This window comes from Podarcis liolepis (assembly GCF_965112155.1).
Source record: "Podarcis liolepis genome assembly, chromosome: 2".
In the NCBI taxonomy this organism is placed as follows: domain Eukaryota; kingdom Metazoa; phylum Chordata; class Lepidosauria; order Squamata; family Lacertidae; genus Podarcis; species Podarcis liolepis.
Genome location: NC_139555.1, coordinates 14,950,469 through 14,977,310, shown reverse-complemented (window position 1 = coordinate 14,977,310; position 26,842 = coordinate 14,950,469). Strand labels below are relative to the sequence as shown.

General features: G+C 47.1%; 1 protein-coding gene across 10 annotated transcripts in view; it reads left to right on the top strand.

Moving 5' to 3' along the window:
* Window positions 1–2,165: 2,165 nt before the first annotated feature.
* Window positions 2,166–26,842, top strand: part of GLS2 (glutaminase 2) — a 32,129-nt gene continuing 7,452 nt past the window's right edge. For 3 of the 10 annotated variants that reach the window (XM_083490087.1, XM_083490085.1, XM_083490082.1), the window contains exons 1-13: window positions 2,510–2,706; window positions 10,800–10,899; window positions 12,233–12,354; window positions 13,013–13,142; window positions 13,720–13,799; window positions 15,501–15,664; window positions 17,839–17,897; window positions 19,341–19,373; window positions 20,610–20,668; window positions 20,902–20,968; window positions 21,551–21,601; window positions 24,679–24,855; window positions 26,205–26,336. In XM_083490087.1, the coding sequence (XP_083346213.1) occupies window positions 2,525–2,706; window positions 10,800–10,899; window positions 12,233–12,354; window positions 13,013–13,142; window positions 13,720–13,799; window positions 15,501–15,664; window positions 17,839–17,897; window positions 19,341–19,373; window positions 20,610–20,668; window positions 20,902–20,968; window positions 21,551–21,601; window positions 24,679–24,855; window positions 26,205–26,336 (1,356 nt within the window). In that variant the 5' untranslated portion in view covers window positions 2,510–2,524. The other 7 variants (XM_083490086.1, XM_083490084.1, XM_083490088.1 and 4 more) reach the window with 6 other exon arrangements.

Genomic DNA, 26,842 nt, shown 5'->3' with positions numbered 1-26,842 from the left:
AACTTCTAGAGTTATTTTAAACTGCAAGGATAAGTAATGCAACCATCTTGGATTATCTTTCTCTAATGCAAAAGGAAATGTTTTAGCACACGAGTCAAACTGTGGTGCTAAAATTTAAATTTCTTAATAGTTTCAGTTTCAGGGACAATAAAGATCTCACTTTGCTTGCCTTTTCCTTTGCAAATTTTGCCACCCATTCCTTCAGCTCAGATGTCGACGCTTCGGCAGATTCAACTGATATAGTTGGCAAGCCAGCTAGTCTCTTTTGCGGCATTGTTGAGCATATTTAAATCTGAGCTTTCACCACTTGTCGCTGACACTGGAAGTGTGAGAAGGATCCTTAGAGCAGCAGAAACATTAGGCACATTATCCAGAGGTTTTTGTGGTAGTATGAAGAGTTGTACTCCTTACAGCAGCATAAACTTTGGAAGTCTTGGAGCTACTGCTATAAGTTCACAGCCCAGATGTTCAGCATCAGTACAGTATCTTTGTTTCCATTGTGCATCCATGGTTTTTCCAAATTCTTGCAGACCTTAAGGACATTTTCAGTAGATTTTTTTATTGATATATATCATACAGAAAGCCAAATAGGGAATTATATTGTTGTAGCTGTTGGAATCTCTCTTCAACGGATTATATGGCCATGTCTAAACAGCACAGTAGAAACCTACTTTGGACATGCATTGCATTTTCTTGGGCCTCAAACTGCCATTACTTTTTCTTTTTTTTTCTAACTTGTTCCGTCTCAAAGTTTGGTAGTATTTCTAACTCCTTTGCCATCTCAGTAGCATCTATCAAAACTTGTCTATCTGTTTCATATATTCGTTAAAAAAAACACCCAATTTCTAATACATTAATTTCTTCAAAAATAATACAATTCTTCAAAATATAAAAGTAAAATATTATCAGAAATTTATAAGGTATAACAAAAACTAATCCTTACAAAACTGTACATTTAAAGCACATTGTTTACCCCAAAGAATCCTGGGAGCTGTAGTTTGTAGAGCTATAATTCTCAGAAATATGTTGAATGCGTATGTCTAGAGACAACGGATAAAACAAACGACATTTGTGTTTAATGGTTATCGCATTTGTATTTGCTTAAAAATCAATAAAATGTGTTGAAAAATAATAATTCTCAGAAATACAACCCCCTCACAGAACTACAGTTCCCAAGATTATGGGGGAGGGGGAACCGGTGTGCTTTAAATATATGAATCTTTTCAATACAGTACACATAATTGGGCCTGGAGAGGGCTGACCAATACAGTGGTGCCTCGCAAGACGAAAAGAATCCGTTCTGTGATTCTCTTCGTCTAGCGGTTTTTTCGTCTTGCGAAGCAAGCCCATTGACGGATTAGCGGATTAGCACTATTAGCGGCTTTTAGCGGCTTATCGGCTAATCGGATCAGCTGATAAGCGGCTTAGCGGCTTAGAAAAGGGGGGGGAGGGGAAAAAACCAGCAGGAACTCGCAAGACATTGTCATCTTGCGAAGCAAGCCCATAGGAGATTCGTTTTGCGAAGCACCTCCAAAACGGAAAACTCTTTCGTCTAGCGAGTTTTCCGTCTTGCGAGGCATTCGTCTTGCGGGGCACCACTGTATCTGGTTTTCAACATCGTGATATATCACCAGCTAAACATTGCGATATACTGATATATTGTAGTGTCTGAAATGAGGATGACGCTATGCAGAGGCACTAGCCTTCATGGTTCACGGTTTCCCCCACATTGTGATTTTTCCATAAGACACACACAAATTACGGTTCGCAATATATTGCCAGGGAGGGATTCCTCCCTTGCGTTCCTCAGGGCCTGGAGGCCATGTTTGGTTTAGGGAGAGGGACAGGTTTCAATAAACAGCACCTGGCCCTTGCTCCAGTCTTTGGCAACGGTCTTTCCACCCATCCCACCCTCTGCTCCCCCCCCCAAACAACCACTAGTGCTTAAGCAATTAATAATAATACCGTAATAATAAAATCCATTCAGGACCATTCTTTCCCACATATGCAAACCTTCCCAAGTGTCCCTATTCTCCAGGGACAGCCCCAGATTTAAATACTGTAAGCCATCCGAGTTCCTGACCTGATCCCAGAATGTCCCGCTTTTCCTTAGAACATCCCTATTTCCCTCAGAAAAATGTTGGAGGATATGGCAAGATGCCCCTATTTCCCTCAGAGAAATGTCGGAGGGCATGGCAAGATGCCCCTATTTCCCTCAGAGAAATGTTGGAGGGTATGGCAGGATTCCCCTATTTTCATTAGAGAAATGTTGGAGGGTGTGGCAGGATGCCCCTATTTCCCTCAGAAAAATGTTGAAGGGTATGGCAGGATGCCCCTATTTCCCTCAGAAAAATGTTGAAGGGTATGGCAGGATGCCCCTATTTCCCTCAGAAAAATGTTGGAGGGTATGGCAGGATTCCCCTATTTTCATTAGAGAAATGTTGGAGGGTGTGGCAGGATGCCCCTATTTCCCTCAGAAAAATGTTGAAGGGTATGGCAGGATGCCCCTATTTCCCTCAGAAAAATGTTGGAGGGTATGGCAGGGTGCCCCTATTTTCATCAGAGAAATGTTGGAGGGTATGGCAGGATGCCCCTATTTCCCTCCGAGAAATGTTGGAGAGTATGGCAGGATGCTCCTATTTCCTTCAGGAAAATGTCGGAGGGTATGGCAGGATGCCCCTATTTCCCTCAGGAAAATGTTGGAGGGTATGGCAGGGTGCCCCTATTTTCATCAGAGAAATGTTGGAGGGTATGGCAGGATGCCCCTATTTTCATCGGAGAAATGTTGGAGGGTGTGGAATAAGATGTTCCCCAGGGCCTTTTTCAGCCGGAACTCTCCGGAACTCTCCAGTAGGCGCCATTGCCATTCTAAGAGAACGAGGGAGGTGAGCACCTCTTTTTCTAGAAAAATAGCACTAGGACACCCCTATTTTCATCGGAGAAATGTTGGAGGGGGTGTAATAGGATGTCCCTATTTTCCCTGGAGAAATGTTGAAGGTTGCGCACAACGTGCCTTCCACATGCACCATGTCAGGCAAAGGAACCACTAGGGTGTGTGCCAGCGAAACTGACTTGCTGAGGTTAGGAAACACGCTGTGCTGAGTATTCATATTAAAGCGCCTCGGGGAGAGCCTTGGCCTCTCCCTTCTGCAGCTCTGCAAATGGGAGAGGCAGTCAAGCCAGATGGAAGAAGAGCAGTCTCTCATTTCCTCCAGGGACGGGAGCCTGGCTTAGAGCGAACACAACAGGACCCTGGGCAAGGATGCTTCCATTGTGAGGCACTGAGAAAATTCCTTGCGCGCGCTCTCTCTATATATATAAAACACAAAGACCCTTGGTGGCCTGTGATCTGGAGAAGGAACTTTTCTCAGGGCCTCAGGGGTGGAGGCCTTTTAGCTAGGTTATTTCCGGGTGCAGGGATTTAAGGACACATGGCGTCATAACTCACAGGAAGCTGCCTGGTGCCAGGTCTAAAAGTGCGTCCATCCAGCCCAATAGTGCCTGCTCGGACTGGCAGAAACTCTTCAGCAACTCAGGCACAGGTGTTTCACATCATGTCTTACCTGATCACCTTTTTAACAGGAGGTTCAGGAGACCACTGGGCCCATCACCTCCTGGCAAATAGAAGGGGAAAAAATGGAGGCAGTGAGAGATTTTACTTTCTTGGGCTCCATGATCACTGCAGATGGTGACAGCAGCCACAAAATTAAAAGACGCCTGCTTCTTGGGAGAAAAGCAGTGACAAACCTAGACAGCATCTTATGAAGCAGAGACATCACCTTGCCAACAAAGGTCCGTCTAGTTCAAGCTATGGTTTTCCCAGTAGTGATGTATGGAAGTGAGAGCTGGACCATAAAGAAGGCTGATCGCCGAAGAATTGATGCTTTTGAATTATGGTGCTGGAGGAGATTCTTGAGAGTCCCATGGACTGCAAGAAGATCAAACCGATCCATTCTGAAGGAAATCAGCCCTGAGTGCTCACTGGAAGGACAGATCCTGAAGCTGAGACTCCAATACTTTGGCCACCTCATGAGAAGAAAAGACTCCCTGGAAAAGACCCTGATGTTGGGAAAGATGGAGGGCACAAGGAGAAGGGGACGACAGAGGACGAGATGGTTGGACCGTGTTCTCAAAGCTGCCAGCATGAGTTTGACCAAACTGCGGGAGGCAGTGGAAGACAGGAGTGCCTGGCGTGCTCTGGTCCATGGGGTCACGAAGAATCGGACACGACTAAACAACACAACAACAACAACAACAACAGGAGACTAAGCATGGGACTTTCTGCATGCAATGGCCTCAGAAGTTCTGGTAGCCTGATGCGTTTAAACATTAAAATTATTTTTAAAATTAAACGTAAGAGGCATTCAAAAGTTTTAAATTAATGCCAGCCCAAATGCTTGAGTGCCTTTACACGACTTAGAACCTAGAAGCAGAGCTTCCAACACTTAAAATTTTAAAAAGCACCTATCTGGGAGGGATCCATGAGCAGAGGTCAAGTAACTGATCCCAGAGTGGCTCTGAAACATAGCCAGGCCTCATCCTGAGCACCACTGTATTCAATAGGTCTTCCTCAGGGGTAACCATGCACAGAACTGTCACCACAGATCCAGTATTTTGGAAGCACATTATTTCAGAGTTTGAATGAAGCTCACTGGGAGACCTTGGGACAATCACTGTCTCTCTTGGCCTAACTTACCTCACAGGGTTGTTGTGAGGATTAAATTAGGACCGGGGACAGCTATGAGATCCTCTGAGGAAAAGGTGAGATATAAATACAACAATCAAATCAAGTTCAAAATTTATTGAAAGCGAGGATCATTGATTGATTGATTGATTAAGTTTCTAGTTCTCATGAGACTCTTGGACATAAGGGAATGTCTGCAAAATTATTGCAAGTCTCTACAAAACATTATTAAATTCCATTCTGTCCTTAGAATTATGAACTCCTGCATGAACTATTGTCCAAAATGATTATTCACCGGAGAATTCTCTTTATCAAAGGCCTGCAAAAATGTTGACACTATCGGTAAGCAGGAAAACTACTGCCACCTAGAGGGTTGTCTAAGCATAGCCCCAGGACCAAATTACCTGTACTTTTGTGCTGCGTAAAATATATATAATACAGCAGCTTTGAACTAGTCAAGAAGAAGGGATGAAAGAGGTGTTTCCAGCACCTAGATCTGAACTCTCGTTTACAGCCTATGGATGTTTATTCAGAGGCAACCCCTAATAAGTTTAACAGGACTGAATTCGAATGAACAGCCCAATCCTATGCAAAGTTAGCTGCTCCTAAACCCATTGATTTAAATGGCATTAAACCCTGCACAGGACTGGACTGTGTGTGTAGATAGAACTGCAGTCTTCGTGGGACGGAAGGAAGTTAGGAAAAGTTAGGATAAAGCCAGTCTTCGAGAAATCTCCCATTTGAGTAGATAAGCATAAGCTTGGAGACTGGACTCCAGTTCCAGCACATATAAACCCCTGCATAACTGCACCAATTGCAATGACAATAAGCAAATATTCTGCCCCCGCTGCCCCCCACTTCCTAATCTGTAAAGTGGGACCAGCATTCAGGATGGTGTTTTTGAATTTTTCTTTTCTTTGCTATGTGCCAAGGGCATTTGATCCTAGATGCCTCGTCTCTTGCATGTCAACTAAATTGCACAACACCAAGTTGGAAATTGTTACCCAAATTAGGGGTGGCAAATCTATGTGGGTAATCCTCTCATATTGTGCTTGTTAGCAACTTTATTTATATATATAGGCCACCTCTTCAACCTTTAGGAACATATCTTTATATACTGAAAGATTACTACTATTGAAATAGAGACACGGGTGGCACTGTGGTCTAAACCACCGAGCCTCTTAGGCTTCCCAATCAGAAGGTTGGCAGTTCGAATCCCCGCGATGGGGTGAGCTCCCGTTGCTCTGTCCCAGCTCCTGCCAACCTAGCAGTTTGAAAGCACGCCAGTGCAAGTAGATCAATAGGTACTGCTGTGGCGGGAAGGCAAACAGCGTTTCTGTGCGCTCCGGCTTCCGTCACAGTATTCCGTTGCGCCAGAAGCGGTTTAGTCCTGCTGGTCACATGACCCAGAAAGCTGTCTGTGGACAAACGCCGGCTCCCTCAGCCTGAAAGTGAGATGAGTGCCACAACCCCATAGTCACCTTTGACTGGACTTAACCGTCCAGGGGTCCTTTTTACCTTTTTACTATTGAAATGCATTGGTTCCTTCTGAATGCCAACAGGAACATAATTTAAAACAAGCCCCATTGAGTTCAGCAGGGATTACACCCAGGTAAGTAGCCTGAATTTCTGAATAGCAGTTACAAAGCGTGATTGTTTCCTTACACAGTAGTCTTCAGAGAGCCTCCCCAAACAACAATTCTCTTTGGGCTTCATAGTCAGCCAGGTACATCAACTGAAGTACATTCTCTAAACAGGCCCTCTAAACCAATTTAAGTTGGGATTCACAAAGTTAAATCCACAAATCCTTTTCAGTTCAAGCACAGTAAAGAGATTTCCACTAGAACCAACAGTCATGTGCTTTTTTAAAAGATGTGTTTTTAAAGGAGGAACTGCACTCCAATGTTTCTTGCCTGCACACAACACACACACACTTGTGGATATACATGACTTTTCTACCCATATATGCATTTTTCAAAAATGCAGGTTTGTCTGGCTTGCAGACCACGGTTTTTGAGTGTACGTGCTAAAAATCCAGTGTGCTTATAACACAGACATAAGAAAGAAAGCCAGCCACGGTGCAAGCCCAGTCTGGCTCCTCTGCTAAATGGTAGGAAATTGGAAACAATTATTTCCTTCCCCTTTGTGCTGGCCTCCTTTCTCTTCCCAAAAAAGGAGAGAAATGCTTTTAGTTTCTAGGAAATCGTTAACACATACTTTGCTGGAAAGTGGTAGAGAAAAACTGTGCCTTAGCCTAGTACAACAACTGAGAGCGCATGCTTCTCCAACATTCCCTAAACCGGAGAACCTAAACTCCATACCTGGACGAAATTATCTCTCCTTAGAAGAATTTAAAGGTAAAGGTAAAGGGACCCCTGACCATTAGGTCCAGTCGTGACCGACTCTGGGGTTGCGGCGCTCATCTCGGTTTATTGGCCGAGGGAGCCGGCGGTCATGTGGCCAGCATGACTAAGCCACCTCTGGTGAACCAGAGCAGCGCATGGAAACGCCGTTTACCTTCCCGCTGGAGCAGTCCCTATTTATCTACTTGGACATGACGTGCTTTCGAAATGCTAGAAGAATTTAGCACATGCTAAATTGTGACCGTGGAAGCCAGAAATCCCACAAACAAAGTTGTTCTATATTATATGATATATGACATAAGATATATGATATTTATGGTATATATTAGGCATGTCCAACAGGTTGATCGCTTTAGTGTTTCCTTTTGCCAACACTCCTCCTCCCCCCCCCCCCCAAAAAAAGAAAAAAGCTCAACAAATTTTGCCAACCCTCCTCTAAAAAAAGCTCAGCAACTCCTGGCAATGACAATGGGTAGATCACAGCCAGTATTTTTACACTGTAAGTAGATCGCAGTCTCTTGGGAGTTTGACGTGCCTGATATAATACATGATATTATGATTATATGCGCCTTGCACACACAAGCGGCGTGAGCAAACCGTGATCCAAGCCTCGATTCTTAAACTAAAAAGAAAACCCATATGCTTCTGAAAAAGAGTTGATGCCAGCCGTTGAAGTCACTTTGACAGTCCAAGCGGCGGTGCTGCTTGCTTCCTCTTCACTCAGTGCCTAAAGGCGGCGGGGTGGGAGTTGCATCTCTTACAACCCGTGAGCATCGCGCTATGACTCACCTGGAGTCTGGGAAAGCGTCTGAGAAGATCTTCCCTCCCTCATTGGCGCCTTGCTTTTATTTATTTGTCGCTGATAGGCTGGAGCCGCTGCCCATCCCTCTCCCTCCCCCGCCCCCTGCTTGATGCTTTCCTTTTTAAAGGGCCAGAAGGCGAGCTCCTTGTCACTCCCCCCCCCGTCCCCCCACCAGCACCACCCTTGGATTCTCTTGCTACCGCTTCTTCGTAGCTTCAGACCCTCTCAAGCCCCCGCGACTTCTTGCTGCCGCCATGCGCTCCATCAGGGTCTTTCCAGGAGTGCTGCAGCCTCCTGTGATCCGATGGAAGAGAGAGACGGGACGCTGCCCTCCCTTGGGCATTGGCAGAGCCGGCTCCTCGGCCTCGGCTCAAGGCAGAGAGGCAGCGATGGTGAACGGGCGTCACCAGCAACACCAGCAGCTGACGGACCAGTAAGGGATGCATGGGCCATGTGTCGTATCGCTGTGATGGAGGGGTGTGTGCATAGGTGATGTCAAAGTATGGGGGGGGGTATTATTTTTGCCCATCCAGGAACTGTGTAGATTTTGTTAAGCAGGAGCTGGGTGCAGGATTGAATTAGGGGACTCCGGTGTCCTCCAGATGTCGATGGACTGGGCATGGAGAGTAGTGGTGCAGCAATGAAACGACTAGCACATTTGAAAAGCTAAGCAGGGTCCAGTATGGTTCCAAATTGGATGGGGAAACCATGTGTTGAGATTCCTTCATTGTAGCGGGTTGGACTAGATGACCGTCAGAGTACCTTCCAACTCTTCAAGGGTCCCTTCCAAATCTTCAGTTCTATGATTCTATGACTTCCACGTTTCATCAGCCCCAAGCAGCATGGCCAGTGGCCAGAGATGTTGGGAGTTGTAGTTCATCAACATCTGGCAGGTTCACCACCCCCTGCATGAATGAATTGACTTCTCTACAATGCACCCTTTTGTTTGGTGCCAACGAACTTTCAGCACTCGGGTACCCAGCCCAGCTGATATCCTGGCAGAAATTATCCAGCCCCACTTTGCTTGTATGTTTCTTTGCAGAATGACCAGCTGACAAATGCGGCCATTCTTAGGACAGCTGTTAAACCCAAGCTGCTGTGGAGGAAATAAAAAACCTGGGGTGTCACGATTGATGCAATTCTTGAATTGTGACGCACTTAGGGCTTCACGCGCTGCCAAGCCTTGCACACTGAAGGGACACGTCTGCCTGTCCAGAGGCAGAGAAAAGAAGCTAGGTTGTCAGACTTCCAGACATTCGGCTTTTGTCATTTCCGTGCTCTCTTATTTTTGATGCCAATTATTTCCGCCCAGCATGAGACACCTAAAGTGCTAAAAGTATTTGCTCCCTGCAGAAATGCTGGCTGCCGTCTGAAGCATACTCAGAAGATCAGAATTGCATTCAACATGGAAGAAAACACAGGAAATGGGAGGCAGGGGGATTGTGGTACTGGCATAGCCAGTGTCTATGTGATTATGAAAACCTCTACAAGTGATTTGTTTTCGGGGGTTTAAATTATTTGTCCAGAATCTGAGCACTTTTTCCTGTATCACTCTAGTGGAGGAACTCCTACGGTCTTTTGAAGGAGCCCACTAGGGCTAAGATGGGATTGTAGTTCAAAATATCTGGAGAGCACCAGATTAGCAAAAACTGGGTTAACCTGTCCAAAGCCACATTTTTAGTTTAGGTGGAGGAAATGTGCAGCTTCCAACAGAGTATAAAAACGTAACATTGAAAATTTTCCGATACTGGGCTGCCTTCAGATGTTTTCTGAAAGTCGTAGAGTTGTTTATTTCTTTGACATCTGCCGGGAGGGCATTCCACAGGGTGGGTACAACTACCGAGAAGGCCTTCTGTCTGGTTCCCTATAATTTCACTCCTCAACAGAGAGGGAACCGCCAGAAGGCCCTTGGAACTGGACCTCCACGTCAGGGCTAGACGATGGGGGTGGAGAATCTCCTTCAGGTATACAGGGTCAAGACCATTTAGGGCTTTAAAGGTCAGCACCAGCACTTTGAATTGTGCTTGGAAAAGTACTGGGAGCTGATGTAGATCTTTTAGGACCGCTGTTATATGGCCCTGGCGGCCGCTCCCAGTCACCAGTCTAGCTGCTGCATTCTGGATTGTCAGTGTTGGTGATGAGATTTAGAGTTCAATGACAACTGCAGGTTGCTCACCACTGCTTTAAAAACTCCTGGCTTGCTCTCAAAACACTGCTATTTATTTTTTGAAATCTATAACCAACCCCTACCAAGAGGAATATGTTCCTTTGCTATATTCCTTTGCCGCTCTGTGAGTTCCATTCTCAGGCTGCTGCTGCTGCTTCTTGTTTTTTAACTGTACAGGGACACGGGTGACGCTGTGGGTTAAACCACAGAGCCTAGGACTTGCCGATCAGAAGGTCGGCGGTTCGAATCCCCGCAACGGGGTGAGCTCCCGTTGCTCGGTCCCTGCTCCTGCCAACCTAGCAGTTCGAAAGTACGTCCAAGTGCAAGTAGATAAATAGGGGGAAGGTAAACGGCGTTTCTGTGTGCTGCTCTGGTTCACCAGAAGTGGCTTAGTCATGCTGGCCACATGACACGGAAGCTGTACGCCGGCTCCCTCGGCCAATAAAGCGAGATGAGCACCGCAACCCCAGAGTCGGTCACGACTGGACCTAATGGTCAGGGGTCCCTTTACCTTTACCTTATCTGAGAGGTTGCCTATACCTGAAATGTGCAGCATGAATGCTTTACATCAGTGTTTCCCAAACTTTGGTCTCCAGCTGTTTTTGGACTACAATTCCCATCATCCCTGACCAGTGGTCCTGTCTAGCTAGGGATGATGGGAGTTGTAGTCCCAAAACAGCTGGAGACCCATGTTTAGGAAACACTCCTTTAAATAAATAAATGAATGTTATGTAGGGGTGAAACATGACCTGTTCTCTGTTGTGGCCTCTTGTCTTTCCGCAGGGATGTGTCAGAGAATGGGATGCTGACTCGCCTTAGTGACCTCCTTTTCTACACAGTAGCTGAGGGCCAGGAATGTATCTCCGTTCATAAGTTCACCAGTGTAAGATGCTTCCAGCTGTCTTAAAGGGTGGGTGGGAAAGGTGGGACTTGGGGGGGGGCATATTCCCAGGCCTGCCTAGAGATGCTGAGGAATGAATCTGGGACCTTGTTCACTGCAAGCAGATGCTCTACCACTTCCTACAACCACATGAGGAATCGGGCATCTAGAACCTCTGTCGAAATAGTGAGCAGAGCTTTACACATCTGCAGGCATTAAAAAATCCGTAGAAGCGGGAGGCTGGTCTCATTTTCTTTACTGCAAGGGCAGATACCTTGCCACCCCCTTTAATTTTCACCGAATTTTTATTAGTTTTCTGTAACAAAGTTTCAAAACATTTACAAACATTTTGTACCCATTTTTATACCTAACCTAAACTTAACGAAGGAAGACTGGATCGCAGGTTGATATAATACAAAGCACATGATTTTAAAAGGCTAGTTACGGTGGACCAGGTCAATGGTTTCTTTGTACATTTTTCCAATAGCTCAACTAAGAAAATAAAATAAATGGGAATGGATAAGAAGAGGGGTTTTATCCCTCTGCAAGAGCAGATATCATAGATATTGGTGGTATGCACAGCAGGAGATGTGAGATGTTTATTCCAGTCAATATTGCATTTGAATTTTTGTTTGCGCATGAAATGGTTTTTAATTGTTTGTATATATACTGTTCTTTTTAAATATGGCATTGTTTCCCATTGCTTCCATTGCTGAATTATTATTATTTTTTTACTCTGCAATCACGTCAAGATACTTTATAGGAAGCAATTCGAAAATGAAATCAAATAAACAAATAAACAAAAATACTCTATCCCGTTCTCATCCCCTCTTCTTGCCATGTGTTCATCTGTGTTGCTGGCATCCGTCTTGTCTCAGGCGGCAATGGAAGAGGGCCCCCCTTTTTAAAAAAAAACTACTTTATTGTCAAACAATTTACTTATAACAACACAGACAAAGAAAATACCTCAATGACAACTAAACATTAACTAACAACACATTGTCTAACATCTCACACACTTTTGACTTCCGATTCACCTCATTGTGCTTTCTACATATTTTTAACCTTTACGCATTTCCTGTTATATCTGCTACATATCCAGAATTTTTTTCTACATTTATAGTTTTCCTTAATATTTAAGATTCAATCTAGACCTGTCAGGAGATTTGCATTTTCACAATATTGTTTTAGATATTCTTTACATGTTATCCATTCCTTACACGCTTTCTGGTTTGAGTTTCCTCTTATTCTCCCAGTCATTTTCTCAAGTTCCAAGTATTCTGTCATCTTCACCTGCCAGTCAAGTGGGCGCCTTCATGTGCTCTTCTCAATTCAGGCCTTGCAAGGCACTGGCCTTTGGACCTCTGATCCACGCCTTCGAGACTGCATGAATCTTCTGCAAAAGGCAGCGCAGGAACCCAGCGCTGGAGGGTTGCTGAACCGGGAACTTTTCCGAAGGTAGGAAATCAGACAGGGAAGCTAGGCTGACCTAGTTAGTTCCGCTGCCATCCAGGCAGTGGCGTAGCGTGGGGGGTGCCAGGGGTGCCGACCGCACCGGGCGCAACATCTGGGGGGGGCGCGAGTCCAGAGGGAAGGGACAAGTTCCTTCCTCCGCCGGGCTCCCCGCCGCCACCGCCAGCCTTGCGCCCTAGCGCGCGCGCCCCCCGCCGTCGCTGTGGCTGCGCTCCGCTCACTGCTCGCAGGAGGAGCAGCCGCTGCAGCAGTGCCGACGCCGCCACCGACGCCTGGCCGGGCACGGGCAGCCTCTGCACCCTGCCGCCGCCGCCATCCCCTCGGCCCAGCCACAGGCGGCGGCTGCTTCTGCCTCCATCCTCCTCCGGGCAAGCAGCGTTGTTTGCGCGGCAACTCGCAGGTTAGGGGTTGGGGGGGCGCAAATTACTTGCCTTGCCCCGGGTTAGGGGGCGCAAATTACTTGCGTTGCCCCGGGTGCTGACAACTCACGCTACGCCGCTGCATCCAGGCAAGAAGACAGTTAAGGTGGGCAGTGTTGATTCAATTACAAGCAAACATCCCAATTCCCTAGTCCTCTAATGTCTTATGGCACATTACTCAGCCACTCCCAATTCAACTCCCCACCTGTCTTTTCTGTCCTCAGGTGTGTGAGCCGCAACATTGTATTGCTGACCCAGGCCTTCCGGAAGAAGTTTGTCATCCCCGACTTCCAGGAGTTCACGTCTCACGTGGAGCAAATTTTTGAAAGCGCCAAAGGACTCCAGGAGGGCAAGGTAGAAAAATCAAGTAGTGCATGAGGGCAGAGGCTAAATACAAGCAAATCACAGGGCAAACCTATATATACAGTGGATACTCGGGTTGCGAACGTGATCCATGCAGGATGCACATCCACAACCCACAGTGTTCGCAACCTGCAGCGACACGTCTGCGCACGCGCGGGTTGCAACTCGGTGCTTCTGCGCATCCGCAAAGTGTGATTTAGCGCTTCTACGCATGCGTGACCGCCGAAACCTGGAAGTAACCCGTTCCGGTACTTCTTGGTTTCGGCTGGTCCGTAACCCAAAAAAACGCAACCTGAAAAACGCAATAAAGCGAGATGAGCGCTGCAACCCCAGAGTCGTCCCCGACTGGACCTAACAGTCAGGGGTCCCTTTACCTTTACCTAGCCTCCCTCTTCAGTCTTACTGAGGAGACCAAAGAGATTTCCATCAGTGGAGTGACAGCACTGGAAGCTGCCTGTGCTGTCCTCCATTAGGTGGGCAGATAGCTGAGTCGAGGAGGATAACTATCCTTCACACACACCCATCCCCATTGCTAAATTTGGGGCTGATTTCTCATTCTCTTTTCTAGGTGGCCAACTACATCCCACAGCTAGCAAAGTGCAATCCAGAGCTCTGGGGCGTGTCTCTTTGCACCGTGGATGGTCAACGGTGAGTGAATGGGACCCGAACCTTAAATGTGGGATTGAACACAAAGAGATAGGAAACAGCTCTCCTCCTGAACATTGCTGGGTGCTGTCAGGTTTCAGGGACTTGGCTTCCTCCCCCCCCCCCTTTTGACAGTAGATAAGCAGAACAAAGCGAAAGGAGTCTCTTACCAGTTAGTGATTTAAATGATCATAGCGAGAGAACAAAGAATCCATTTCTAGGAATGAAGGTGCTCCCAATTAAGGTTTCCACCCACTTCCCCCCTAGTCACCCACTTCACTACCATCATTTCTGCATCTTGCAATCTGATCTCGCAACCATTGTACTTTCTGAGCAGCCACCTTATCTGCTCTCCTTGACCTTGGGCTGAGCGGATGGACGCTTTCCAGCAAAAGCGAGTCTGTTAACTCTCTCTCCCCCCCCCCAGTTCTTCTCCTCCTAGCTGTTCACCACCCAGTTCTTCCCAACTTCGGTCTTCTGAACTATGTCCCTCTGCAAACCACTGTTCCAAATCTACTGTCCCACTGCTCCTGGGAAGATTCAGGATCCTGAGCAAAGGGTGGGGGAGGCTCCCACCATTCCTCCTCAGCTCAGATGCATACAGTGGTACCTCGGGTTAAGTACTTAATTCGTTCCGGAGGTCCGTACTTAACCTGAAACTGTTCTTAACTTGAAGCACCACTTTAGCTAATGGGGCCTCCTGCTGCTGCCGTGCCGCCGGAGCACGATTTCTGTTCTCATCCTGAAGCAAAGTTCTTAACCCGAGGTACTATTTCTGGGTTAGTGGAGTCTGTAACCTCAAGCGTCTGTAACCCGATGTACCACTGTATTAAGGAGGCAGAGAAAGATGGTGTCTTCTGTCATCAGATGTGCCTGTGGATGCCCGTAGGGTAAGGCAAGGATGGGGAAGCTTGGGATCTGGGACCATATGTGGCCCTCCAGTTTTCTCTGTCTGGCCCTCAGTGTAATTCCCATGGCAGATCTATTCCTGGATGCAGACTAGGATTCTGGAATGTTCTGGCCTAAGCGTAGACTAGTCTACCCCAGGACTGGCAGGGAATTCTGGAAGGAAGAGCTAGCAGTCTGTATGTAACTGTGAGCAAGCAAAGTGCTCTAAAATAAATCTCTTCGCCTAACATAGTTAAAGTTCGTGTTCTGGTTTTTAAGAGCCCCAGCCTCTGAACCTGACACCTGAACCCCTCCCAAAATCACATTTCTACCAACCCTGCTCCACACCCTCCTTAAATGTTTTCGCTTGGCTAAAATTTGTCCTTGAACTCTGATGACAAATCCTGCTTACCTGGATAGAGAACAGGGTATAAGTTGGCCTACTGCACAAAGGTAACATTTGATCCTCCAACTTTTTCCTCTGGCCCCATCCGTCACTGGTGTGCGGCCCCCCAGACGTTTGCTGAGATCGGAATGTGGCCCTTGTTTGAGAAAGGACCCCCACCGCTGGACTAAGGGGTTACAGTAATCCCATCCGGATCCCTGGAAAGCCACTTCTGGTCAGTACAGATAACGCTGAACTAGGTGAACCCAATAGTTGGTAGAAGGAAGCTTCCTACGTAACTATGGCTTCTAGCACCCTTAATTATTAAAAATAATAATTTGGTCCCCTTGCCATTTTATCATTGGCTAGCTGAAGGTGGCAGGGGTAAGGTGGCATCTTCTGTGCTCAGTCGCCCTCTCTGTCCCTCCCAGGTATTCCATGGGCCACACCAAGACCCAATTCTGCCTGCAATCTTGTGTCAAGCCCCTTAAATACGCCGTCGCCGTCAGTGAACTGGGCACTGACCGAGTGCACCAGTATGTCGGCAAAGAGCCCAGCGGGCTGCGTTACGACAAGCTTTCTCTCAACGAGGAAGGTAAGGTGGGCAGAATTCCAAATGATGAAGAATGGAGGAGTGATGGAGAGGAGCCATCACTGTGTGTGTCTGTGTGAAATACTAAGGTTTGGATCCTCACTGATCCAGCCACAAAGCTTACATAATCCTCTTGGGCAAATCACTAGTGTGCTGGTCCCGGGGGAGTTGCCGTGCGGCGTGGTCTGAGTCCGGTCCTGGGTCGAGGGTCTGGAGGCTGACTGTCAAGGGCGAAGCGGGGTCCAAGGCAAGGAGCCGGGCATGGTCAGGAACTCCAGAAGAACAGGTCAGGGTGCTGGCAGGAACAGGTTTCCAGCGATGTTGCTCCCGCAACCTGGGACTGGGCTGACTGGCCTTTATCTCCTCTGGGGCCTAGGGCGGTCCCGGCCCACATGTGACTCGTCTCTCCTGGCCTTAAGGCGAGCACTCCTCCTGATAGAACTTAGTTCCCTCCGCCTCTCGCCCTGAGCCTCTGCAGCTCAGGAGAGGCTGGAAGGTTACTGGACCCAGAGGCAGCCTCACCTTCTCCTGACAGAGCTGGGAGAGGAGCACCTGCAGGCAATGGGTCCTCAATCACCCCTGGAGCCAGAGTGGATTCATCTGGTGTCTGCTCCTGAGGATCCAGCACAGGTGTGGGCCCTTCAGACTCAAGGCCCTGCCCCGGCTCAGCCGGCCCTGGAGGCAGGGACTCCTGTGCAGGCTGGGATTCCTCCGGTTCAGCCTCTGAATCAGATTCCCAGGCCATCACAACTAGCCATGCTCACGTGTAACACTAAACCATGGTTTGGCTCTATACAAATGAGCTGAAATGAACCCAATCAAAGCTTTGGAGTTGCGTGTTTTCTTCCCTCTTCCCATACCCTCCAACATTTCTCAGATGAAAACAGGGACTGTGAGGAGGCGGAGACTTTGAGTCTCTGCAATGGGTTTTCATGGAGCGAGACCACCAGGAATGAGCAAGGTCTGTGCAGATTGTGTTTTTGCTAATAAAGAGTTAACTGTTGTTGTTTTCTAATAAAGAGTTAACTCCACTTGCTTCTACTTCTGGTTCGCTCCCGGCACTATAGCATGGGAACATGAACATGCGAGATTGTTACCATCAGTCATTCCAGAACATTCTCTGTGTGTGGGTCCCTGTGTCAGACAACCCCCCCATAATTTGAGGCCAAGCTGAGGCCTGATAAGGGGCAATGTTCCATGGTCATGTTCCACAATGATCACTGATGCCGGCTGTATATATTTATATACAGTCAAACCTTGGTTCCCAAACGCCTCCATTTTGAAACATTTCGGCTCCCGAATGTTGAAAACCCGGAAGTGAGTGTTCCAGTTTTCGAACGTTTTTCGGAAGCTGAACATCTGACAGCTTCTGCTTGAGTGCAGGAAGCTCCTGCAGCCAATCGGAAGCTTCACCTCGGTTGTCGAATATTTTGGAAGCCGAACGGACTTCCGGAGTGGATTACGTTCATCAACCAAGGTTTGATTGTATTTATATTTCATTTTCTTACATTGACATCCAGCTTTTCTTCCAAAGTTGTGTACATGTAGCTCCCTGGTGGTCCCCCATCCAGGCACTGACCAGTCTCAGATCTGCTGAATAATAATAATAATGGTTTCCCCAGCTACTCTGTGTAGTGATCAGATGGGATTACTGTGAGACCATCTGATCACTACATTCTGGGTGGCTTAGCTTCAGTAAGATGTTGTACCATCTTCATGCTACACCCTTGGTACATACCGTATTTTTCGCGCCAAAAGACACACTTTTTTCCTCTTAAAAACTAATGGGAAATGTCTGTGCGTCTTATGGAGCGAATGTGTGGTCCCTGGGACCTTGCCACCGCTCCCTGACCTCTTTTGGGGGCTGAGGTCGGGGGAAGCTCGGGCTTCCCCAGCCCCACAGCTAAAAAGGAAGCCAAGACAGCCAGCAGGATCCATCCTGCTGGCTGTCTTGGCTTCTTTGCTCTTTGGGGCTGGGGGGAAATAAAAAAATTTTTCTTGATTTCCCCCCCTCAAAACTAGGTGCGCCTTATGGTCCGGTGCGCCTTATAGAGCGAAAAATACAGTAATTGGGTAGGCAAACAATATTATGTTCTTGGGCTGGCTGTAGGTTTTGTCTTGATGGACTTAAGCAAGGTGAAGTTTGAATAACCCTGCATTTTTCTTTTTGCGTCTAGGCATCCCCCACAACCCTATGGTGAATGCAGGGGCCATTGTCATCAGTTCTCTCATCAGGGTAAGGCATCTGTAGTCACAGTTCCAGAGGTGGGCTTGGGTTGCCCTGCACTCGATAGTACAAAAAGAAGAGGGCACATCACATTAAGGGGGTAGAGTGAGCACACCTGTGGAACAACCAAACCCTGTCCTGAAGAATAGGAACTGGAAAGGAAAGTGGTCCATGCCTTGAGAACCACTTTTGTCCTTGGAAGTTCCCAAGTCATGGACAAAACTTAACAGGAATAACTGCATGAGGATCGCCTTTGTTGCCACCCAACAGCAAGCAGAATCGCAGAACCATAGAATAATGAAGTTCACAGCTCAGGGTTGTAGTGAACTAGCAGCTTTGTGCCTGGTGTCGCTTGGATCTTCTAAGAAGCCAAAAATTTGGTGCAGTTTTGAAATCGGTGGTTCAAATCAGTGCAGTTATCGAAAGGTTCAGTCGGACATCTTGTTTCAAAATGGCACCCAGATTGTATCTAAACATAAGACCAAAACCTGCTGCTTGGTCTCAGGAACGATTGTGCAAAATTTGATTACAATATTTTAAGAGGTGTTCAAATGCAGAGTGAACCAACAAGCATTTTTTCAAACTATAGATTATGCTGGTGTACTTCAGTCAAGTTAGTGGTTGTCGTTAACAATAGGCTGTAACTTAGAATGGCGCTGAGTACCAAGTGTGGCCTTTCTTCCTCAGTAAAGTAAAGCGTAAACCTCACAGCTTTACCTGAGGTCTGGACTACAGCAGTCATAGAAGGACTCCCAGGTTAGGTGACTGACCCATAGCCTCAAGATCTGAATCCAGATTATTGCCCCTAAGTTGAATGCATGATCTGGGGTCTCTGTGGTTGACCTGTATCTGTAAGATACACAAAATCATAGCCAATGTTAGCAGAGGCGTAGCGTGGGGGGTGCTGTGACATACTCTCCGCTGCTGAATTTTAGTCCTACTCAGAGTACATCCTTTGAAATTAATGGACATGACTAATTTAGGTCTATTAATTTCACTGAGTCTACTCTGGGCAGGAAGGGACGCGGGTGGCGCTGTGGTCTAAACCACTGAGCCTAGAGCTTGCCGATCAGAAGGTCGCGGTTCGAATCCCTGCGATGGGGTGAGCTCCCGTTGCTCGGTCCCTGCTCCTGCCAGCCTAGCAGTTCGAAAGCACGTCCAAGTGCAAGTAGATAAATAGGTACTGCTCCGGCGGGAAGGTAAACAGTGTTTCCGTGCGCTGCTCTGGTTCTCCAGAAGCGGCTTAGTCATGCTGGGCACATGACCCAGAAGCTGTACGCCAGCTCTCTCAGCCAATAAGGCGAGATGAGCGCCGCAACCCCAGAGTCGGTCACGACTAGACCTAATGGTCAGGGGTCCCTTTACCTTTACCTTACTCTGGGCAGGACTTCGCTGGATGCAACTCAAAAGTTTTACGGAGCTCAACTGACTCCTTTTCTTGTTTTCTTTTAGATGGGCTGCAAGAAAGCTGAGAAGTTTGACTACGTGAGTGTGGCCTTTGCCCCTTATTTCAAATCTCCATTTTACAGTTTCTCAAGGCCCAGGTTTCCCAGGATGGCGGAAACCTATTCACTGGACAGTCAAAGTCATTTCTTTTGCAAAACAATCCTGAGTTCTGATTTGGTCTGGGATTCCAGAATCCCTTGGAAGCTAGTGCTGGAGGATGAGGAACTTGCAGGGCCCACAGAGGTGTACTTTCAAATGTTGTTTTTCCTCAGCTAAATTGCAGAACGACAGCAATATTTCTGAAAGGTCCAGTTGGAGTTTGACTTGAGGCAGCTCTAAACGACCTCGGCCCAGTTTACCTGAAGGAAAGTCTTCACCCCCATCGGTCCAGCTCCGAGGGCCTTCTGCCAGTTCCCTCACTGTGAGAAGTGAGGTTACAGGAAACCAGGCAGAGGGCCTTCTCAGTAGTGGCGCCCTCCCTGTGGAACGCCCTCCCATCAGATGTCAAGGAAATAAACAACTATCTGACTTTTAGAAGACATCTGAAGGCAGCCCTGTTTAGGGAAGTTTTTAATGTTTGATGTATTTATCATGTTTTTTATACAGTGGTACCTCTGGATGCGAACGGGATCCGTTCCGGAGCCCCGTTCGCATCCAGAAGCGAACGTAACATGCGACTGCACATGCATGGGTTGCGTTTTGCCGCTTCTGCACATGCGTGTGATGTCATTTTGAGTGTCTGCGAATGCGCAAGCGCCGAAACCTGGAAGTAATGCGTCCCGTTACTTCCGGGTCGCCGCGGAGCACAACCCGAAAATGCTTTACCTGAAGCGTATTCATCCCGAGGTATGACTGTATTCTATTGGGAGCTGCCCAGAGTGGCCGGATGGGCGGGGTATAAATAATTTCTTATTATTATTATCAATGGCAACCCTCTGTCCATCTTCTGCCATGGGAAAGTTCCCTGTCTACAAGCTAATACATGTACACTATCATCACCGTCGTCTATTATTACTGCTGCTGCTACTCAATTAATTGAATACTTCTCTTCAATTAATAAATAAAATGATTAAATAATAATACTACTAATGGGTGCCTATTAGTATATTAAGTAATACTAGTATATTGTGTAACATAAAACGGACACTGAAGGAAAAGAACTGTTCACCGACTGACAATTTCAATAAGCAGGAAAAGGAAAGGAAGCTAAAGAGAGATGGGGGCGGAGGTCTGGATCACAAACATATCTGGAAGACCTTCTTGCTTTGATTCTAGGTGTTGGATTATTTGAAGAAGATGGCCGGAAACGAGTATGTGGGATTCAGCAATACCACGTAAGGCCAGCAGGAGGGGCAACGGCATCCTGTATTTCTTTCGCAAGAGATGCTAATAACGCTTGTTTTGCTAGTAGCGAGTTTGTTTTTAATATAGAAAGTGTGGATGCGATTCAAATCGGTACGTAGGGCAGGGAACTCTCATTTTTAATGTAAGTGATAATTCCTGAAGGGTGGGCAACCCAGAATCTGGAGAGAGATATCAAGGAGTGTGTGTGTGTGTGTCTTAATAGGTTTCAATCAGAGAAAGAAACGGGAGACCGGAACTATGCCATTGGGTATTATCTTAAAGACAAAAAGGTAAGAAGGAGAGGAAGAGGAGGAGGGAGTTCTGTTTATTTTTTTATTGGTTGCTTGTATTTCGTTAAATTTCCATACAAGACTTAGAACCATAAAATGGGGTAAAAGGTAAAGGGACCCCTGACTATTAGGTCCAGTCGTGGCCGACTCTGGGGTTGCGGTGCTCATCTCGCCTTATTGGCTGAGAGAGCCGGCGTACAGCTTCCGGGTCATGTGGCCAGCATGACTCAGCCGCTTCTGGAGAACCAGAGCAGCACACGGAAACGCCGTTTACCTTCCCGCCGGAGCAGTATCTATTTATCTACTTGCACTTTGATGTGCTTTCGAACTGCTAGGTTGGCAGGAGCAGGGACCGAGCAACGGGAGCTCACCCCGTCGCAGGGACTCGAACCGCCGACCTTCTGATCGGCAAGTCCTAGGCTCTGTGGTTTAACCCACAGCACCACCCGCGTCTCCTAGAAAAAGGGGTAAAGGCAGGGAAACATTTTTCCAGCAGACGAGGATGATGTTGAGAGCAGGTGTCTTGGTCCATCCTTGCCAGTGTCTGATGTTGCCGTATTCATTTTCTTCCCTGCACTGCAGTGCTTTCCACAGGGAGCGGACATGACGGCAGCTCTCGACTTGTACTTCCAGGTGAGTTGGCTTTCTGGACTCCCATCTCAGCTGGAAATTTGGGTTCCTCCTGAGTTATTTTCCAAGTTAAGAGGATTGAGGCTGGAAGTGTAATCCGTGAGAGAGATGAGTAAACAAGATCTTTCCACTGGATGTGGCAGTACTGCAGCTGAACCCAGTACTGCAGTTTTTTTGTGGATGCCTGGATCTGTTAAATTCAGTATGTAACCTGCATCTCAACGGAAAATAACCATCTGTTTAAAAACATACTAAGAATAGATTATTTAGCAATTCTTAATAGCCAACAGAGATAGCAGGGTCACCGTTTCAAAAAGGCGGGGTGAGGGCTGTTCCCAATGCAGTGCTTTATAACACAGGTTAAAATGCACAGCTTTTTTGCCATTTAATCTTGAATATATCCAGGATTAGGCCTTCACCAGAGTGGAAATACTGAGACTTCCACAGGTTATACAGGCTAAAGTTCTTTCCAGGGTGTCTGGCACATAGCTTTGGCAGAGAAACTGATCTAACAAAGCAAGATTTATGCATTGTAGCACAGTATCCATTTATTGCACACATTAATAAGGCCACATCTGGGTAATACATGCTCATTCTTTCTAGAACAAAACTCTTACCACTGACAAACACAATCTGCTATTCATTTATCTCATAGTCTGCTCATTTTCTTATGTGCAAAATTATCTTGTATGCCTGCACTGTATCTAGTTCCCCTGGCCTATGTTAGTTGTTCTTGGCTTGTTATAACTAACCATTGCCTACTGCATTTTAATGAAAGTTCAAGAAACACACACACACACACACACACACACACACAGAGTGGTACCTCGGCTTAAGTACTTAACTCGTTCCAGAGGTCCGTACTTAACCTGAAACTGTTCTTAACCTGAAACACCACTTTAGCTAATGGGGCCTCTTGCTGCTGCTGCCGCACCGCCGGAGCATGATTTCTGTTCTCATCCTGAGGCAAAGTTCTTAACCTAAAGCACTGTTTATGGGTTTGCGGAGTCTGTAACCTTAAGCGTATGTAACCTGAAGCGTATGTAACCCAGTGTGGTGTAGTGGTTAAGAGCGGTAGACTCGTAATCTGGGGAACCGGGTTCGCTTCCCCGCTCCTCCACATGCAGCTGCTGGGTGACCTTGGGCTAGTCACACTTCTTTGAAGTCTCTCAGTCCCACTCACCTCACAGGGTGTTTGTTGTGGGGGAGGAAGGGAAAGGAGAATGTTAGCCGCTTTGAGACTCCTTCGGGTAGTGATAAAGCGGGATATCAAATCCAAACTACTACTCTTCTTCTTCTTCTTCTTCTTCTTCTTCTTCTTCTTCTTCTTCTTCTTCAAGGTACCACTACACACACACACACACACACACACACACACACATTTCCAGGAGTAGGCCTTGAACCTCAATGTGAATTTTGTCTCTCCAGCTGAAATCTGAAAGGGCACTCCAGTCTTTACAGATAAAACATGTTTTTCAAAAATCACAATAACTTGCCAACCCCCCAATAACTTCAGTTATGAAAAGCCAACCTCAATAAAACAGATTTCCCCAAACACCTGAACAACTGGTTCTAGAAAGGCATGGACAAATTCAGGTGCAGATTCTGCAAAACACATACACACAGATTCCTGCACCACTGTTAGTCTGCTCCTCAAACGGGTTGAGGAACCTGGTTTGAAATTTCCATAGAATTATATTGATTTGAATCCTTAGTGTCCAACTCTGTTGCAAAGAGGGCATTCTTAGAAATTCAATTCTAGGTTTTCTTCTAGGCTGGTGATTCATGACGGAACCAAATGTTCAGTCCAGTTTTGCTTCTTTTCCTAGAAGCAATCCGTACACTGCTCAAAATCAGGCAGATTCTAGTTGATTTGGGGATCAGTGCTAAGGTTATTTTAGAATTTATGCGAAAATAAGGGTGGGGTGAGGGAATAGATAGTCAAGCCCATCTTGGACTAGACTGCTTCAAAGTGCAGCTGAGGAGAGAGGCTTTCCATGTTTGAATTGCAATCCATGTAAAAAACCTGTTGTACCTAGAATGTCAGTGAAAAGGGATTTCTCCCACATATGCTACTTTCTCACATGAAGGGAGATTTTGACGTGAGGAATATTCAAATGCATAATCTCCCACCTGTAGTGTTTTAACTGGAAAGACGGCATATTTTTCTCTGTGTGTTAAACAGAGAGTTGTGCCCTTCAATGTCATGTCTCAGCAGAGTCCAGGGTCCATTTCTGGGACTTATTTATAGCTCCAGACCAGTGGTGTCAAAACTTTTTTCAAAGAGGGCCAGATTTGATGAAGTGAAGGGCCGTGAGGGCAAACCAAATGGCTGGCCAGAGTTGTTAACCCTTTTTTTTAGGATTTTACCCCAGGAAATAAACTGCCACAGGGGCTGGATTAAACCAACCAACGGGCCGGATTAGGCCCCCGAAACGGACTTTGCCTGCTCTAAACCATGGGTAGGCAAACTAAGGCCCAGGGAGTGGATCTGGCCCAGTCGCCTTCTAAATCCGGCCTGCAGATGGTCCAGGAATCAGCGTATTTTTACATGAGTAGAATGTGTCCTTTTATTTAAAATGCATCTCTGGCTTATTTGTGGGGCATAGGAATTACAGTGGTACCTCTGGATACGAATGGGATCCATTCCGGATCCCCGTTCTCATCCAGAAGCAAGCGCAACCTGCGGGTTGTGATTCGCCGCTTCCACGCATGCGCGTGACGTCATTTTGACCGTCTGCGCATGCGCAAGCTGCGAAACCCGGAAGTAACGCGTTCCGTTACTTCCGGGTCCCCGCAGAGCGCAACCCGAAAGCGCTCAACCTGAAGCACATTTAACCCGAGGTATGACTATAGTTCTTTTTTTCTTTTCCTTTCAAAATATAGTCCGGCCCCCCCACAAGGTGTGAGGGACAGTGGACCGGCCCCCTGCTGAAAAAGTTTGCTGACCCCTGCTCTCGACACTGGAACCTATTATGATCCTCATACCTTTGAATATTGCTTCTTTGTTAATTATACAATAATGACTTTTCCTCCTGTTCCCCCCCCCAACCCTTTCCCTTTCCCTCCACCCTGCAAAGCTGTGTTCTGTGGAAGTGACTTGCGAGTCCGGCAGTGTCATGGCGGCCACACTCGCCAATGGTGGCATCTGCCCCATCACGGGCGAGTGTGTGTTGAGCGATGAAGCTGTCCGCAACACCCTCAGCCTCATGCACTCGTGTGGCATGTATGACTTCTCTGGGGAGTTTGCCTTCCATGTAAGTGTCTGCAGTATCTTTTGGTGGGCTGCAAATGGGAGACAACTATGTGTGCTTCAGTATTGGAGGATGTGTGTGTTTTTGATGGTGATAATGATGATTTATTGAATTTATATACCCCTCAATACCCGGGGGTCTCAGGCAGGGGCGTATGAAGGGGGGGCGGAGGGGGCAGGATTCTGAATTCCAGTTGCTGGAAACTGCAAGAGAGTTGTGTCACCCAGCTCTACCTCTCCTTTAAATCAGAACCAGTGAAGGCGGTGAAGGTCCTGTGTGAGTGTCTGGAGGCGGTTGGAGGATGGATGGTGGCTAACAGATTGAGGTTGAATCCTGACAAGACAGAAGTACTGTTTTGGGGGAACAGGGGGTGGGCGGGGGATTCCCTGGTCCTGAATGGGGTAACTGTGCCCCTGAAGGACCAGGTGCGCAGCCTGGGAGTCATTTTGGACTCACAGCTGTCCATGGAGGCGCAGGTTAATTCTGTGTCCAGGGCAGCTGTCTACCAGCTGCACCTGGTATGCAGGCTAAGACCCTACCTGCCCACAGACTGTCTCACCAGAGTGGTGCATGCTCTAGTTATCTCCCGCTCAGACTACTGCAACGCGCTCTACATGGGGCTACCTTCGAAGGTGACCTGGAAACTGCAATTAATCCAGAATGCGGCAGCTAGACTGGTGACTGGGAGTGGCCGCTGGGACCACATAACACCGGTTCTGAGAGATCTGCATTGGCTTCCAGTACGTTTCCGAGCACAATTCAAAGTGTTGGTGCTGACCTTTAAAGCCCTAAATGGCCTCGGTCTTGTATACCTGAAGGAGTGTCTCCACCCCCATCGTTCAGCCTAGACACTGAGATCCAGCGCCGAGGGCCTTCTGGCAGTTCCCTCATTGCGAGAAGTGAGGTTACAGGGAACCAGACAGAGGGCCTTCTCGGTAGTGGCGCCCACCCTGTGGAACACCCTCCCTTCAGATCTGAAGGAAATAAGCTGCTATCCTATCTTTAAAAGACATCTGAAGGCAGCCCTGTTCAGGGAAGTTTTTAATATTTAACACTGTGCTGTTTTTAACACTTGATTGGGAGCCGCCCAGAGTGGCTGGGAAACTCAGCCAGATGGGTGGGGTATAAATAATAAATTATTATTATTGTGTTCAGGTCTTCCTTGTGTTCACTTCTAATAGGTATCTGATTGTCCACTGTGGGAAAAGGTTGCTGGCCTAGAAGGCCCACTGACCTGATTCATAACAATATGCTATTACAAAACATGAGGAAGGATTCTGTACCACTCAAAAACAAGCTCGTTCCTCGCCCTTCATCTAATTTCCCGCCCGCTTTTGCTTCCCCATTTTCAGGTTGGTCTACCCGCCAAATCCGCCGTCTCCGGGGCCATCTTGCTGGTGGTGCCCAACGTCATGGGTGTGATGTGTCTGTCGCCCCCTCTGGATAAAGTTGGCAACAGCACGAGGGGGATTGGGTTTTGCCAGGTGAGTTTCCCCACGGCCATAACCGGTAGAATGAGCTCTGATAAAGCCATCAGTGAGAACCACCTGGTTGAATTGGGAGGGATGGCTCGGTGCAAGTCCCTCTCCTAACTTCCATTCCAGTGGCATTTGGTGAATTTTTTTGCAGGGGAACAGTTAGGGCCAGAGGCACCAGCTTGCAAAGGTGATTGGGGCAGGGATTTGATTTGCGTTTCTACTGAAATGAGGCTGCATTTTAATGTTGTGCTTAATCTTGTTTTTAAGCTGTATTTTAATCAATTGTTTTTACCTGGCCCTGAGCCCGGTCTTGGCTGGGGAGGGCGGGGTATAAATAAAACAACTTCTTTTTCTTCTTCTTCTTCTTATTATAAATGCATTTGCATAATCTATAAACATCTAGAAGTTGCCTTATTTTTTTCTGCTGCAGACCAGATTTTATTTAAGACCTTCCAAACCCAAACTTGGATTTCCCACTGTTTTTGGACTACAGTTCCCATTATCCCTAACCA